At 39.6% G+C, this 17,143-nt stretch overlaps 1 protein-coding gene across 3 annotated transcripts; it reads right to left on the minus strand.

Annotated features, from left to right (window-relative positions):
- Positions 1–658: 658 nt before the first annotated feature.
- On the minus strand, positions 659–16,328 carry LOC132101845 (protein YIF1B-like). 3 transcript variants are annotated; one of them, XM_059507059.1, is made up of 8 exons: positions 16,100–16,326; positions 15,439–15,659; positions 13,129–13,233; positions 11,877–11,955; positions 11,693–11,750; positions 9,352–9,507; positions 7,288–7,381; positions 659–1,173 (listed from the first exon to the last, which is right to left on the minus strand). In XM_059507059.1, exons 1-8 carry the CDS (start codon positions 16,131–16,133, stop codon positions 1,018–1,020), a joined length of 903 nt encoding a protein of 300 aa, XP_059363042.1. In that variant the 5' UTR covers positions 16,134–16,326; the 3' UTR covers positions 659–1,017. The 3 variants fall into 3 exon arrangements, with proteins under 3 accessions (XP_059363042.1, XP_059363041.1, XP_059363043.1); XM_059507058.1 differs by having other exon boundaries at positions 16,091–16,326; XM_059507060.1 differs by lacking the exon at positions 659–1,173 and adding an exon at positions 1,182–1,237 and having other exon boundaries at positions 7,269–7,381; positions 16,091–16,328.
- Positions 16,329–17,143: the final 815 nt, after the last annotated feature.

Consider the following 17,143-nt stretch of genomic DNA (forward strand, 5'->3'; position numbering starts at 1 on the left):
AATGAATGGGAGTTTGGAAATGGGACAGTCATTATTTTGGTCATGATGAGGATCCAAGTCAGGTTTCTTAAGAACTGTGGTAACAGAAGCATTTTTGAGTGAGCAGTGAGTATGGAAGTGTTAGGGATGGGATCTAGTGAGTCTAGTGATTTCTTTGACTAATAGGCTGAAAGGTCAATAAAGTAGATAACGATGGTTCTAGTGTGGAGGTAAGGTGATTTGCAGTTTCAGCAGGCTTTAATAGTTTGTTGATAGTAGAGAATAGTCTGTCATTTTCATTAATACTAGCAGAATAAAAGGACTTAGCAGCAGTCAGGGCACTTTTATATGAAGGAAAATGATCTGCATACATCTGTTGATGAATAGATTTTTCCTAAAGGTGGTTTTCAGGAAGTATTAAAACTCAAACTTAATAACTCAGAGTAACATGCAAACTAGCTCTTGAGAACAAGCGTTTATTTCATTTACAAATTATGAAAGAATAAAACTGCAATTGACCCTGAAATGTATAAGGCATTTGTTTTTTTGTTTATGAAACATGAAAGCTGTCTAACCTTAAGACTGTATCTTTATATATCTGTCCGTTTGACAAGAATGACAGATTGCTTTACTGGTTAAAAAAAAAAAAAAAAGCACCACCACACATCCACAACAGACATCACACGGAGTTCGTTTCATTGGTTCGTGGGCAGCAAACAGTCATATACAGGTCTCTCAAGCCAAAGCATCTATACATCGACCTTTGTTTGCAAACATAAACACAGTTTTACATTAAAAAATACAATTGCACTATATATATTATACAAAACAAAAGCCAACAGAAACTCTTAGAAATGTCCATACAAAAGACTGCTGGGCAATTAGAGTTCAGATCATTCGTATTGTGCTGTGAAGCTGCACAAAGTGTGTCCGTGTGCATTGGTTTATTATGTAAGTGCAAATAGGCTTAAGTCTCTAGAGATGTTTGTGACTCCTGCGGTACAACGATATGGCTGATCCTCTAGACACCTGCGGCTCTTATCTGACCAGATGGAAGGTCAGCCAGTACATGAAGACGGGCTGCGCCGCAGCGATGGCTATGGTCAGGTACATTCGCAGCTGGTTTTTGGCTCCTCGCACTAACCGACCCTCCGCGGCCGCTTCAGACAGGATCTTTAACCGCAGTGTCCGAATCTGTCCCAAACACAGGAGAACCATCACATCTGAACTCTAGAGATCAGATTCAAACTGAAATGGGCTGCACTATTTAGATATTATACAATTAATTATACAATACGATAACCGTTTTCTTTTTTTTTTGAACATTATGTTTATTGGGTTTTTACAAGTTAAACGCAAAGTACAACAAAGTACAGAATAATCAAAGCAAATCTTTCAACCCCGCACATACTACCCTAAACATGCCCCAAACCTCAACCCATAGTGCCACAAATAAACCATGAATAAAATGAAACAAGAAAGTATAAAAAATTAGGTTCTAAGCATTCTGTCCTGTTAAACCCAAGTAAGAAATGAAGCTACCCCAGTATTTGACAAACAAATCTTGACGCTTTTTCAAACGAAATGCAATTTTTTCCAAAGGCATGTAAGATGACACTTCTTTAATCCACATGGAAGTAGAAGGTGAATTAGAATCCTTCCATCTCAAAGTTATACATTTTATGGCTGCTAGTAGAGCTAGTCTGACAAATCTCATATTAATTCTTTGTTGATCAAGTAGTGTAGTATCCCCTAAGAGGGTAAGTCTAGGCTCTCTAGGCACATTAGTACCTACAACTATAGCAATAATCTCTAAGACCCCTTTCCAATATTCTTCCAAGTCAGGGCAAGACCACAGCATATGTAGAAGAGTCCCTCTATCTGCTTTACATCTAGGACAGATCTCTGAGTAGGAGCTTTTAAAAGAGTGCAATCTAACTGGAGTATAGTAAACTCTATGTATCACATTAAATTGGATGAGCTTATGACGACTATTGATAGAAAAAGTCTGAGCTTTCTCACATATTGCTTTCCATTCGTCATCTGTGAATGAGCACTCCAAGTCTTTTTCCCACTTAGATTTTACGTCACGAATGCTACCCGCCATCAGTTGTAACAACTTGGCATAGATAAAAGAGATGAGACCCTTATGACCTTTTTTCTCAGCCAAGATAGCCTCAAGAGGTGAAAGAGGGAGCTTAGATAAACGACCACCTTGTTGGGTCTGAATGTAGTGTCTAATTTGCAGGTATTTAAAGAAAAATTTAGAGGGAAGGGTAAATTTCTGTTGTAATTGCTCAAACGACATGAGTGTATCCTCCTCATAAAATTTGTCAAAGGTTTGGATGCCTTGATCATACCACTGTTTGGCTATGCCATCTTTGAGGACAGGGGGTAGAAAGGGATTGTAATAAAAAGCAGTGGATCTGAAAATAGTCTGCTTGCATTTCATCTTTTTCATGAGGTCTGCAACAATTTTAGAAGTACCAACAATTAGTGGGTTAGAGGTCAATTTCTTCAAATAGTTTATAGAGACAAAAGGTATTGCAGCAAGGGTTATACCCTGCACTTGGGCCTCTTCTAATTGTCGCCAAGCAGGAGGGGAAATACATTTTGTTTGCCAGATCCAAACAATGCGCAGCTGAGCTGCACAATAATATAAATAAAAGTCAGGCAATTTGAGTCCACCATTCTGAAAAGGCATAAACAGTGAATTTAATTTTACCCGAGGAACTTTCCCTTTCCATAAGAACCTAGAAATACCTCTATGGAGATCCTTAAAAAAAGACTTTGGTAACACAGAGGGGAGTGCCTGAAACAAATATAAAAATTTTGGCAACACAGTCATTTTAATAGAATTTATCCGACCAATTAATGAAATAGGAAGAGATTTCCATCTATCTAATTCTCTTTCTACACTTCTAAGCAGGGGAGCATAGTTCAAATTATATAACTGAGACAAATCTCTAGGTATTTGTATTCCCAAATATAGAAATTTATCTCTGTTCCAGACAAAAGGGAAATTTTTAAGGGACAATTGCGAAGCGGCTCTATTAAGAGGCATAGAGACACTTTTATTCACATTTATTTTATAACCAGATATAATCCCGTACTCTTGTAATAGAGTTGACAAGGCTGGTATGGAAGAATCTACATTTGTCAAATACAACATAATATCGTCCGCATATAAAGAGATTACATGTTTAGATTGAAGGGTTGTAAAACCACTGATATTGTCATGTGAGCGAATTGCAATAGCTAAAGGCTCTATTGCAAGAGAAAATAAAAGGGGAGATAGTGGGCAGCCCTGCCTTGTACCCCGCTCCAAAGAAAACTGTGCCGAGATCTCGTTATTGGTCTGAATGACTGCTGTTGGATGGTTGTAAAGCATTTTGACCATATTAAGAAATTTAGAACCAAAGTTCATCTTTTGAAGGACTGTAAACAAGTAGGGCCACTCAACACGGTCAAAGGCCTTTTCGGCATCTAAAGATATAGCAATAACAGGAGAATCAACTTGAGAAGCAGAAAAAATTACATTCAAAAGTCTCCGAACATTGTCAAAGAGACATCGATTTTGAATAAATCCTGTTTGATCCATGTGTACCAATTGTGAGATAACTTTTTCCAATCTTAAAGCAATAATTTTGGCAAAAATCTTGTAGTCTGAGTTAAGTAATGAAATCGGCCTATAGGAGCCACATAAACGAGGGTCTTTACCAGGCTTAAGTAAAAGAGTTATCATAGCCTGTTCAAGAGTGTCAGGTAAACGCTGAGTCTCTATAGCCTGCAAATACATATCATTTAGTGGTTTGATTAATTTAGGTAGAAAAGCCTTAATAAAATCCATGGAGAAACCATCCATACCAGGTGATTTGCCAACAGCTAAGCAAGATATCGCTTCTTGTATTTCAATTTCCGTTATGTCCTTCTCCAGACAGTCCCTGCATTCCTCGGTAAGTGAAGGTATATCAAGGCTATCTAGGAAAGAGTGTATGTTCGCCATATCTGTATGCTGTGAGGTATATAACAGCTTATAAAACTGCATAAATTCCTGATTAATAAGATTAGGGTCTCTGATGATAGTGTTATCTACTTGACGAATTGCATTTATAGACCTCACTGCATCGTCTTTCCTTATTTGCCAGGCCAATAATCTGCCAATTTTGTCCCCATGCTCGTAATATCGTTGTTTGGTTCTGAGGAGGATACACTCTGCTTCCTTAGTGGACAGCATATCATACTCAAGCTGCAATGAATTTAGTCTATGTAGAATACTTTCATCTCCACATATAGAATAGTCCTGTTCCAGCTTTTTAATATCTTTAGAAAGTTCATTCAGTTGACTTTGATATTTTTTCTTTTTTCCGGATGAGTATGCTATGATTATTCCCCTCAGATAAGCTTTAAGTGATTCCCAAATCATACCTGAAGCGGCAGAACCAGCATTGAAATTCAAGAAATTTTCTATATTGTTATTTAGAAGGTCTATAAAATCAAGGTCGTTAAGGAGATAATTACTGAACCGCCATCTTCTAATGTGTGATTTAGTAGTAGGGGTATAAATTGTAAGAACTAAAGGGGAATGGTCAGACAAAGTTCGTGGAAGGTATTCACATGATTCAACTAAGTGTTCTTGTCTTTTATGTAAAAGAAAAAGGTCAATTCTAGAGAGACTCTTATGGGGTCGAGAATAAAAAGAAAAATCATTTTGCTTATTATGCAAAGCTCTCCAAATATCTAACAGTTCTAGTTCAGCCATTATATGTTTCACAACTCTTGCTGATGGAGTTAAGACAAAACCTTTGTTAGGTGATCTGTCTGCTGAATCTAAAACCAAATTAAAATCACCTCCAATGATTGTACAGGGCAAAAACAGTTTAAAATGAAAATTATGAAAAAACTGAGGGTCATCTTGATTGGGGGCATATACATTTGCTATTGTAACATTCTCAGAAGCAATATATCCTTTAAGAATAATATATCTTCCATAATTATCTTTAACCATGCTTTCAAAAACAAAAGGCACTCTGCGATTGATCATAATAGCAACCCCTCTTGAATGAGAGCTATATGATGAAAAAAATATTTGTCCAGACCACTGACGTAATAACTTACAGTGATCTTCTTCAGTCAAATGCGTCTCTTGTAGGAGAGCAATGTCTATCTTATTTTTTCTTAAGAACAACATAATTTTTTTCCTCTTTAAATTATTATTAATCCCATTAACATTCCAGGACAGATATTTATACTTATCTCTATCAGTTATCAGTCAAATTGAAAAGAAAACACACAAAAAAGAAGGGAAGGAAAAAAAAAAAAAAAAAAAAAAAAAAAAGTGGCACAAACCCCCCTTCCAGCCTCCCACCCACCCACATACATAACACTTTCCCCGTAAACAACACATTCGCGTAACGTTGCATACAGAACGTGCACAACTTCAAGCTAAGGCATCCCAACTTTAACCAGGAAATAATTAGCGCAGATAACGCCATCTACCGAACATTACAGGTAAAACTTTGCAAACAAATCACCAAAGTTGCCATAGGCATAAAGGCACTTGTGACTCAATATCAAAACAATCTCGGACTAACATTACTTGGTATTTATTAGGTTTCAGTAGCGACCATTCGGTAGCTACTCAGAGTCCTTCGTAAATGCAGTCACTATTCATAATGTAGCCTACCTACAGTCTCACTCCGAACCTGCTGGCAACAAAAGTTTTGGATGGTGGGCTTTTAAGTAAGCCTCCGCGGCATCTTTTGAACCGAAGGATCGTGCACCCTCAGGAAGAACCACTCTCAGAGTAGCTGGGTACTGCATACTGTAGGAGATGTTGTGGTCCCGGAGCCGCCCTCGAACAGAAGCAAACGCCTGTTTCTTCTTGTAGAGAATTGTTGACATATCTCGGAAGATCATTATTTTTGAGTTTCCATATGTCAGGTCTTTTTTCTCCCGTGCAACATTCAATATCGTGACTGTGTCTCTAAAACGAAGGAGTCTAATTACAATGGCTCGCGGTCTTTCGTGTTCCGACGGCCGGCGCTGAAGGGTACGATGGGCTCGTTCAATTTCAAAGGGCCGTTCTTGATCCATACCAATGATTTTAGGGAGCCATTCCTCCACAAATGACACTGCATCTCTCCCCTCAACTCCTTCAGGAAAGCCAACAAGGCGCAAATTGTTACGTCTGGAGCGATTTTCAAGATCATCGACCTTATCTTTCAAAGTGAGTATTTCGTACTCCACGTGCTTTTTACCCTCAGCAATGTCCTCACGCACATTAACAATGGCTTCTTCAAATCCATCTTGACGCGATTCCAACTCGCTCAGCTTTAGTCTCGTTTCCTGAAGGTCACTGTGTACTTTGTCAACAGAGTCGCGGATTTCACACATACGTCCGTCGATCATTACTTGAAGCTTCGCAAGCCCTTTCTCCAGTTCTGTCTGGAACCATTGAGGCGGGGATGTCGGGCTAGCCCCTAAGGCTAACGCCGAGGAATCTTCGGTAGCTGTTTCCTTCTTATTCTCGAATATTTTCTTAGGAGGCATCCTCAAAAGTTGCCCAAATATGTCAGTCCAGTTCGGAAAAAGAAAAATACAAGTAAATCCGCGCTTTGCTCAAAATAGTGCAATAAAAAAGGATTTTGTGTGGGAGCGATGCTTCTCGCGTCTTACTCTATGGCGGCCATAACCGGACCTCCACGATAACCGTTTTCTATGTGAATATATTGTAAAAGGTCATTTATTCCTGTGATCAAAGCTAAATTGTCAGCATCATTACTCCAGTCTTCAGTGTCACATGAAACAGTTTTCATTTCCTTGACAAATAGGACGAACAGCAAAAAAAAAGCATGTATTTGAAATAAAAATCTTTTGTAACATTATAAAAGCCTTTACGGTCACTTTTGATAGATGTAATGCAACCCTGATGAAAAAGTTAATCTAACATATACAAGAAAACAAAACTGTGCTAATAATGATCATGATCATTTTAACGCTGTTTTAAGAAATCTTATGTATAGATTCATGTGCAGACTAACAGGGTCTAAGAATATGATCATTGTGTCCATAGCTGAGTGACACAAGGTATACATCTTACTTTTGGAAACATTGGACCTGAAGCCTGTATATGTTTTAATGATGCCTCGTCTGCATCATCCTTTAATGGTTTTGTATTGTTTTATATGTATATATATATATCTGTATTTTGTTGTCTATATGGACCTATGTGTCTAGAATAAAAGGTGATTGAATGATTGAATGCTTCACTTCATAAATGACACCACTGTATCTTTCAATACGCACCGTAAAAACAAAAGTAGAGACGCAGCACCAGAGCAGCGAGAGGTGATATCCCATCCGGCCGAAAAGAAGTCCTGCGATCACGCCCACGATCATCCTGAGCAAACAAAGAAGAATTCACACGATGGCGTTTGCTTGAGAAGGGGGACACTGTATGCAACTCAGAAAACACACTTTCAAAGTGCAATCAAGGACTTTGTTTGAATAACTTTAAAACATAATAGTACAACCCGAATTCCGGAAAAGTTGGGACGTTTTTTAAATGTTAATAAAATGAAAACTAAAGGAATTTCAAATCACATGAGCCAATATTTTATTCACAATAGAACATAGATAACATAGCAAATGTTTAAACTGAGAAATTTTACACTTTTATCCACTTAATTAGCTCATTTAAAATTTAATGCCTGCTACAGGTCTCAAAAAAGTTGGCACGGGGGCAACAAATGGCTAAAAAAGCAAGCAGTTTTGAAAAGATTCAGCTGGGAGAACATCTAGTGATTAATTGAGTTAATTGATATCAGGTCTGTAACATGATTAGCTATAAAAGCTTTGTCTTAGAGAAGCAGAGTCTCTCAGAAGTAAAGATGGGCAGAGGCTCTCCAATCTGTGAAAGACTGCGTGAAAAAATTGTGGAAAACTTTAAAAACAATGTTCCACAACGTCAAATTGCAAAGGCTTTGCAAATCTTATCATCTACAGTGCATAACATCATCAAAAGATTCAGAGAAACTGGAGAAATCTCTGTGCGTAAGGGACAAGGCCAGAGACCTTTATTGGATGCCCGTGGTCTTCGGGCTCTCAGACGACACTGCATCACTCATCGGCATGATTGTGTCAATGACATTACTAAATGGGCACAGGAATACTTTCAGAAACCACTGTCGGTAAACACAATCCGCCGTGCCATCAGCAGATGCCAACTAAAGCTCTATCATGCAAAAAGGAAGCCATATGTGAACATGGTCCAGAAGCGCCGTCGTGTCCTGTGGGCCAAGGCTCATTTAAAATGGACTATTTCAAAGTGGAATAGTGTTTTATGGTCAGACGAGTCCAAATTTGACATTCTTGTTGGAAATCACGGACGCCGTGTCCTCCGGGCTAAAGAGGAGGGAGACCTTCAAGCATGTTATCAGCGTTCAGTTCAAAAGCCAGCATCTCTGATGGTATGGGGGTGCATAAGTGCATACGGTATGGGCAGCTTGCATGTTTTGGAAGGCTCTGTGAATGCTGAAAGGTATATAAAGGTTTTAGAGCAACATATGCTTCCCTCCAAACAACGTCTATTTCAGGGAAGGCCTTGTTTATTTCAGCAGGACAATGCAAAACCACATACTGCAGCTATAACAACAGCATGGCTTCGTCGTAGAAGAGTCCGGGTGCTAGCCTGGCCTGCCTGCAGTCCAGATCTTTCACCTATAGAGAACATTTGGCGCATCATTAAACGAAAAATACGTCAAAGACGACCACGAACTCTTCAGCAGCTGGAAATCTATATAAGGCAAGAATGGGACCAAATTCCAACAGCAAAACTCCAGCAACTCATAGCCTCAATGCCCAGACGTCTTCAAACTGTTTTGAAAAGAAAAGGAGATGCTACACCATGGTAAACATGCCCCGTCCCAACTATTTTGAGACCTGTAGCAGAAATCAAAATTGAAATGAGCTCATTTTGTGCATAAAATTGTAAACTTTCTCAGTTTAAACATTTGCTACGTTATCTATGTTCTATTGTGAATAAAATATTGGCTCATGTGATTTGAAAGTCTTATAGTTTTCATTTTATTAAAATGTAAAAAACGTCCCAACTTTTCCGGAATTCGGGTTGTATAATAATAGCCATCTTTCATTTCTGGCTAAAGTAATCCTTTAAAAGTGTGTGAATCAGCCTTATCATTTGACTTTATTTTTCATGTTTTATTTAGTTAAATAACATTTAAAAAACTACCCGATAGCACCACCCAGAGTCCAAAACTCTGCCAGGACCAGTTTGAACATTGATCCCGGTGTTAAAATGATAAAAGTGTTGTAAGTCTAGGGAAAAGACTGACTAACTAATGGTCTTACCCAACATATTTGTATCCAGAAAAGGCCACCAGGTCGATGGTGGTGAGGTCAGTGTTAACCGTTACCAGATACAGACTGAGAAGAACAGCCAAAACCTCAATGATGAGCCACACCAGCGCCGAGCTGGCCTGAATGCCCAAGATCTCCGGAGAAAACCTAAAAAAAATAAAAAAGGAGTTTGTTTGCTTCTGACTGTACTTGGCTTGACTTTAACAGGGTATATACAGAACTTCATACGTTAAATTGAATACCTTTTGCTACCTTCAAAATATTTTTTAATACCAGCAAGACGTAAATTAAATATCTTTCCAATTGGAATAACATATTGCATCACAATGTAACGAGGTCATTATAACTTATCAACACTGGACTCAAAAACTGCCCACAGAGAGAAGAATAGAAATAAAGACAGAAGATGAAGGAAACATCTTCTTCATAGATCATTAGTGAGTAAGTCTGATGTGTGAGCGATCTAAAAAAAGAGGTGGCCATGAAGTAAGCACAGGTGTTATTAAAATAAACTAAGCGGATACATTTAAGTAAAGCAGAGGAATTAATCAAAATGTCACAGTGGGCCTTTGTCCATAGTTTTGGACAAAGATTCGCAGAAAACACGGCTTCGCGGGGCTTATTGCATTATTAGACAACCTTAGCCTACAATTATAGCATTATTAACCTAAAGTAAAACATGAGCCAAGTGTTGGGCTACATTAGACCGTGATAGATATGTCAAAGTTAGATCATTGGTTCTCCAGCTGTGGCTCACTATTACTGGTTCCTGGATCTTTAGCAGACGTCTTACAGAGGTAATAAATATATTACATCTGATAAAATGTACGTTTATTACTGTCATTCATAATGTCTAAATATAATTTAATGAATACAAAAATATATAGGCTATATTAGGGAGTGGAAATGAGCTATAAGTACATCTCTGCAGCCATCTACTAGTGGTTATTGAACAATGTTTTTTCTGGTTTCCACATCAGTGGCGTTAGTTCTGATATCAGCTTTCTTCGCTGAAGATGAATGCTTCTCACAAGATTTCACAGAGATGTTATTGATTCTGATGATGTCGCTCAGGTCCTACTCTCAACATATAAATAAAAGAAGATAGGCCTTCACTTAAAACAAATTTAAAATGTATTAAAAAATTGGGCTCGAAAATTTGATACCTCGTCAGATGACGCGTATTACTTTTTAATGCCCTTAGTTTTGGCTAATTTCATTTACCAACTTTTTACATCCCCGCAGACACCCTGTTTAAATATGCTTCATGGATAAAGGGTTTTGGCAGATCTTCTAGTATTAAAAACGTGTGTGTTGTCCTGGAATGACAGGTTTAGACAATCTGGTCCCATTTGTTGGAAAACTGACATGTAAAAACTGAGAACAGTATGTGGTCGAGAGCAGACAGGACAATAGCAGGAAGTCTCAGTACATTTTCCTTTTCCTGTCACATTCATGCACCATTAAAACACAAATCCCCATTGTGACACCACATCTATAAATCAAGCTTCACAAGTTAGTAATAAAAGAGTGATTTTTTAATCATCCGAACTGGGAATTTAATAGCTCTTATTGATGCTGCTTAGAAATCAAAAGCTAAATGGACAAAGTTATTTTTACAGCTTTCCTTTCAGACTTTTTTTTTTTTTTTTTTTTTTAAAGAATTTACCTTTTTTTAACATTCTTGTTAAAAGAACAAAAAACACGTTTACAATATATTATTGTAATATACCACTGAATAATAAGTTATAAATGAAATTTATATTATAATTAAAACAAATTATTATTCCGAAACATGATTTAGTATTATTTTTGGAAATTGATTAACTTTCACGCAGCAGTTCCTGTGTAACTGGGTATTTAAAAAAAAATAAAAGAGAAAGAGAAATAAATAATTTTCGGTCGTTCAGATTCTTCAGAAGTGTGCTTAATGGTGTTGAATTTGCACTGAAAGTATATTTGTAAAACTGTACTTGCAGATAACATAATATTAATGAAATAAAAGGCGACTAAAGAGAGAAATTTCCATGACTTAAGTGCACTTTGTAATAATAATGACACATTCAAGTTTTACTGCATGGTACATTTAAATCATTATTTAAGCATTCATAGTAAGTCATATTGAAGGAGTGTGCATAAAGGCATTTTTGGAAATTAAATGGTGAAATATATCAACATTTTATCAGGAAGACAAAAATCTCCGTTTTTTTAATTCTTTTTAAGGGGCTCGAAGGCAAATCTTTACTGGCTAGAATAGTGCTGTGTGATGAATGTGTCCACTAACAGCAGGGCAGTGTCAGGTCAGAGGTCATGCATCGTCCAGAGCTCTTACCGGTTTTGTGTGCCCAGAGCCAGTCCGGCTACAAGGATGTACGTGATGAATCCCATCACTGCGGAAACAGAACAACACAAACACAAACACATGCATGTAATGAACAGCCCACCGCTTCTGCACTGTTAAACTGCACGTCACTCATCAAAATTCATGAACTGAAACGTATGCTTTGGGGTCATACCGGGGATGTACAGGTCAGGGGCGTTGATATCGAAGCGTGGGGCGACTGGAGTGTCCTGCTGATAAATCACCTCCCAGTTCTACAGAGAAAAACACTGTATGGGTCAATATTATCCATTTTTCTTGTATGCCAAAAATCATTAGGATATTAAGTAAAGATCATGTTCCATGAAGATGTTATAAATTTCCTACCGAATATTTCAAAATTTAATTTTGATTAGTAATATGCATTGCTAAGAATTCAATTGAACAACTTCAAAGGTGATTTTTTTCAGTATTTTGATGTTTTTTTTTTTTTGCTCCCTCAGATTCGTTTTTTCAAATAGTTGTATCTCAGACAAATGTTGTCCTCCTAACAAACCAGACATCAATGGAAAGACGATTTATTCAGCTTTCAGATGGGCTATAATTCTCAATTTCGAAAAATTGACACTTAAGACATATAGGTCTTAAGACACTTAAGGTCACATATATATATAGCATTTTTGGAGCTTGACAGACCCTGATCATAAAAAGAGCCTAAATCCTATCCTGTAAAATACAGCGGCTTGATCCTTGTGAAAAAGTACTGAATGTGCACTTGTGCGCTTCAAATCTTAAAAGTATTTAACTTTAAAAAAAACTGTACTTGCAGATGATTTATAAATGGTATAAAATGCCACTGAAGTGCATCTGTTTCTTAACACACTTAAGTAAACATTTAAAACGTGCACTTTGTAATAATGTCAAATTGAACATTAAGTCACGTTTTTAACAATCTTCTTAAAAAGTTATGCTTTAAAGACGTACACTTGTTTTTAGATGTGTTGACTAACACTTAAGTTCTTGAATATCATTTTAACTATACTGTGTTATTCAATATTACATTTAAAGTTAATATATTTTAAATGTACTAAATTGCAAATATACCAAAATGCATTACATAATTACATTCAAGTTTATTTTTATTTGATCATAAATGCTAATTTGTAACTTTAACCATAATTCAAAGATAATAGAATTAAGAAATTACATTTAAAGATGTACTGAAGTCCCACTTAAGTGGGTAAAAATGTGTAATTAAAAAGTTAAACTAATTGCATTTAAAATAAGTTTAAACACATTTCCATTGCAAATAACAAGCAATTAAGTGTCCAACAGACATCACATTCAGTTCACACTCAAGTATATGCTTTTCAAGCATATTATATACAAAACAAAAAATAACAACTCTATTATTCAACAACTCTGTAGGTCTGTAAGTGTGATCTTACCTCATGCATGTAGGGAAACACCAGCAGACCGAGCTTCTTGCCCACATATACGGTGTCCACCGCAAAATAATACTTTAGCTTTGAGATGGGGATGAACCGATCCAGCTGTGAACCAAAAGTCATTTAATAATTCACTCCAAAATAATAGGCCTGCAGCTATGACTCATATCTCACAACACACATCACATGCTCTCTTACACCACGACACACACAGACGTCCACACGCAGACTCACAGACGTCCAGACGCCACTCACAGACGTCCAGACGACACTCACAGACGTCCAGACGCCAGACTCACAGACGTCCAGACGACACTCACAGACGTCCAGACGACACACTCACAGACGTCCAGACGACACTCACAGACGTCCAGACGACACTCACAGACGTCCAGACGACACACTCACAGACGTCCAGACGCCACTCACAGACGTCCAGACGCCAGACTCACAGACGTCCAGATGCCAGACTCACAGACGTCCAGACGACACACTCACAGACGTCCAGACGACACACTCACAGACGTCCAGACGCCAGACTCACAGACGTCCAGACGACACTCACAGACGTCCAGACGCCAGACTCACAGACGTCCAGACGACACTCACAGACGTCCAGACGACACTCACAGACGTCCAGACGCCACACTCACAGACGTCCAGACGACACTCACAGACGTCCAGACGACACTCACAGACGTCCAGACGACACACTCACAGACGTCCAGACGCCACACTCACAGACGTCCAGACGCCACACTCACAGACGTCCAGACGCCACACTCACAGACGTCCACACGACACACTCACAGACGCCAGACTCACAGACGTCCAGACGACACTCACAGACGTCCACACGACACACTCACAGACGTCCAGACGCCAGACTCACAGACGTCCAGACGCCAGACTCACAGACGTCCAGACGACACTCACAGACGTCCAGACGACACACTCACAGACGTCCAGATGACACACTCACAGACGTCCACACGCCACACTCACAGACGTCCAGACGACACACTCACAGACGTCCAGAAGCCAGACTCACCGACGTCCAGAAGCCAGACTCACAGAAGTCCAGAAGCCAGACTCACAGACGTCCAGACGCCAGACTCACAGACGTCCAGACTCACAGACGTCCAGACGCCAGACTCACAGACGTCCAGACGCCACACTCACAGACGTCCAGACGACAGACTCACAGACGTCCAGACGCCACACTCACAGACGTCCACACGCCACACTCACAGACATCCACACGCCACACTCACAGACGTCCAGACACCACACTCACAGACATCCACACGCCACACTCACAGACGTCCAGACGCCACACTCACACAGACGTCCAGACGCCACACTCACACAGACGTCCACACGCCACACTCACAGACGTCCAGACGACACACTCACAGACATCCACACGCCACACTCACAGACATCCACACGCCACACTCACAGACGTCCACACGCCACACTCACAGACATCCACACGCCACACTCACAGACATCCACACGCCACACTCACAGACATCGAGAAGCCAGACTCACAGACATCGAGAAGCCAGACTCACAGACATCGAGAAGCCAGACTCACCGACGTCCACATGACAGACTCACAGACGTCACACTCACAGACGTCCACACGACACACTCACAGACGTCCACACGACACACTCAAAGACGTCCACACGACACACTCAAAGACGTCCACACGACACACTCACAGACGTCCACACGACACACTTAAAGACGTCCACACGACACACTCAAAGACGTCCACACGACACACTCACAGACGTCCACACGCCAGACTCACAGACATCCACACGCCACACTCACAGACGTCCAGACGCCACACTCACAGACATCGAGAAGCCAGACTCACAGACATCGAGAAGCCAGACTCACAGACATCGAGAAGCCAGACTCACTGACGTCCACACGACAGACTCACAGACGTCACACTCACAGACGTCCACACGACACACTCACAGACGTCCACACGACACACTCAGAGACGTCCACACGACACACTCAGAGACGTCCACACGACACACTCACAGACGTCCACACGACACACTCAAAGACGTCCACACGCCAGACTCACAGACGTCCACACGCCAGACTCACAGACATCCAGACGCCAGACTCACAGATGCCAGACTCACAGACATCCACATGACACACTCACAGACGTCCAGACAACACACTCACAGACGTACACACGACAGACTCACAGACGTCCACACGACAGACTCACAGACGTCCACACGCAGGGCGGTTCCTACTCAAGGACTGACGTACGTTCTTGTCCATCATCTCTCTGCCGTGCGAGGCCAAGCTGCTGCCGTAAGCCAAGGCCAGGTTAGACATGGGGTCCGAGATCAAAGCCTGTCCCGGACACACACCAGGGCCTTTCCCCACACCGCTGAGGTCGTGTTTGTTCCCTCCAGCGCTAGTGTCGTCGAATAACAGACTGGGGTCCCTGGGGTCCCCCGGGGTCCCTCGCATCCTGACCCCCGCCTCTGAACACAAGAATCACATCTAACTCAGCATCAATACACATTATGTACACAAATGACTGCACGTGTTGGCAAAAGCCCATAGCAAACAGTCACAACACATCATTCATGAATATTACACAACTCATCCGCTAATCTAAAGGGTGATTCCAAATCATGAAATCATGTAGATGGTCACATTCTGAGGTTTGATCTACTGAATGTATGTAAACCATAGACTGTAAAAGATGCAAACAAGCAGACCAGAGCAAGAATAAATAACGGTACACTGAAAGGAAACACGACTGAATTTGCTTTTGTTGTAAACGCAGACAATTATTTAATAACCAAACAACACACAGTCATTTTCAACTGAACATGAAATATGTGTCTTTTATATCAAACAAGATAATTTATCCGCTCAGCTATTTAACACGATGGGAAAGATCACGTACGTAACTTACGCTGTCTGAACCCACTCTGGTTTGAATACTCCATCGCTCCAAAAAACGTATCTTTAATTAAATAGTGAGGCTACGAAAAACACATATAAATATTTATCCACACATTTAGACGCCTAAACACAGAGAAGCTGCCGGTAGCGAACCTAAAATTAGCACCGCGGAAATATCAATGAAACTAGAGAGGAAAAGCGAGCGTGTAACTGACATCACTTCCGGGTCACGTCTCACCGTTCCGCGCTGTCATTTGAGATTTTCTTTATTTTTTCTTTATCTTTATAAGTCAAAAGTGAGCAGATTTATTTTATTTATTTATGTATTGTTCAATATACAGACAAATTATTATTATTACTATTTAGTCATATTATTTAGTCTTTTATTATTTTAGTACTTTAAAATTGTACATCTGTCATCGTTGCCTGATAAAGGAATGCAACGTATGCATATAAACACGATGTATTAGTGCCACACGTATGGAAGTTTAAGGTAAATTAGTGACAGATAGAACTAATTAAGACACTTTGTATTTTTTTTACACAATTTGTGTGAAGTTGCAGACATCGATCAGTTACAAACCTCCTAAATGTCTGCAAAGACCCTCTGAATGCTGTACAAGTTTAAATATAAGAGAACAAGCACTCTCTGATGATTCATAGGCAAAACATACACCAAAATTAATAATTATATTTTTATAGGTCTTATGGCCTATGTTGCAAATTGTTCTTCAGAGGGCTCTGAGGGATTACGCGCTCAAATCACAAAATGTTTTTCATTTAATTAGAGATTTATAAGACTGGTGGCTGATATAAAAATTTATGTTTTCTTTTAAAATTAGTATTTTTATACACATCTAGTCGATTGACACCAACAACGCGTGTGACTGGTCTAGCCTGGGCAATGTTGAGAAAAGTAGCAGGCACCACGTGATATCGCTCAGTCCGGTTAGTTTGGATCATAACGGTGTGCTTAAATATCTGGTGAGTATTTTGAATTTGTTTAAAGTTAGTCAGGTTAATAAAACCATCACATCATCAACATCCAATGAGC

Source organism: Carassius carassius, chromosome 23, assembly GCF_963082965.1.
Source record: "Carassius carassius chromosome 23, fCarCar2.1, whole genome shotgun sequence".
Taxonomy (NCBI): Eukaryota; Metazoa; Chordata; class Actinopteri; order Cypriniformes; family Cyprinidae; genus Carassius; species Carassius carassius.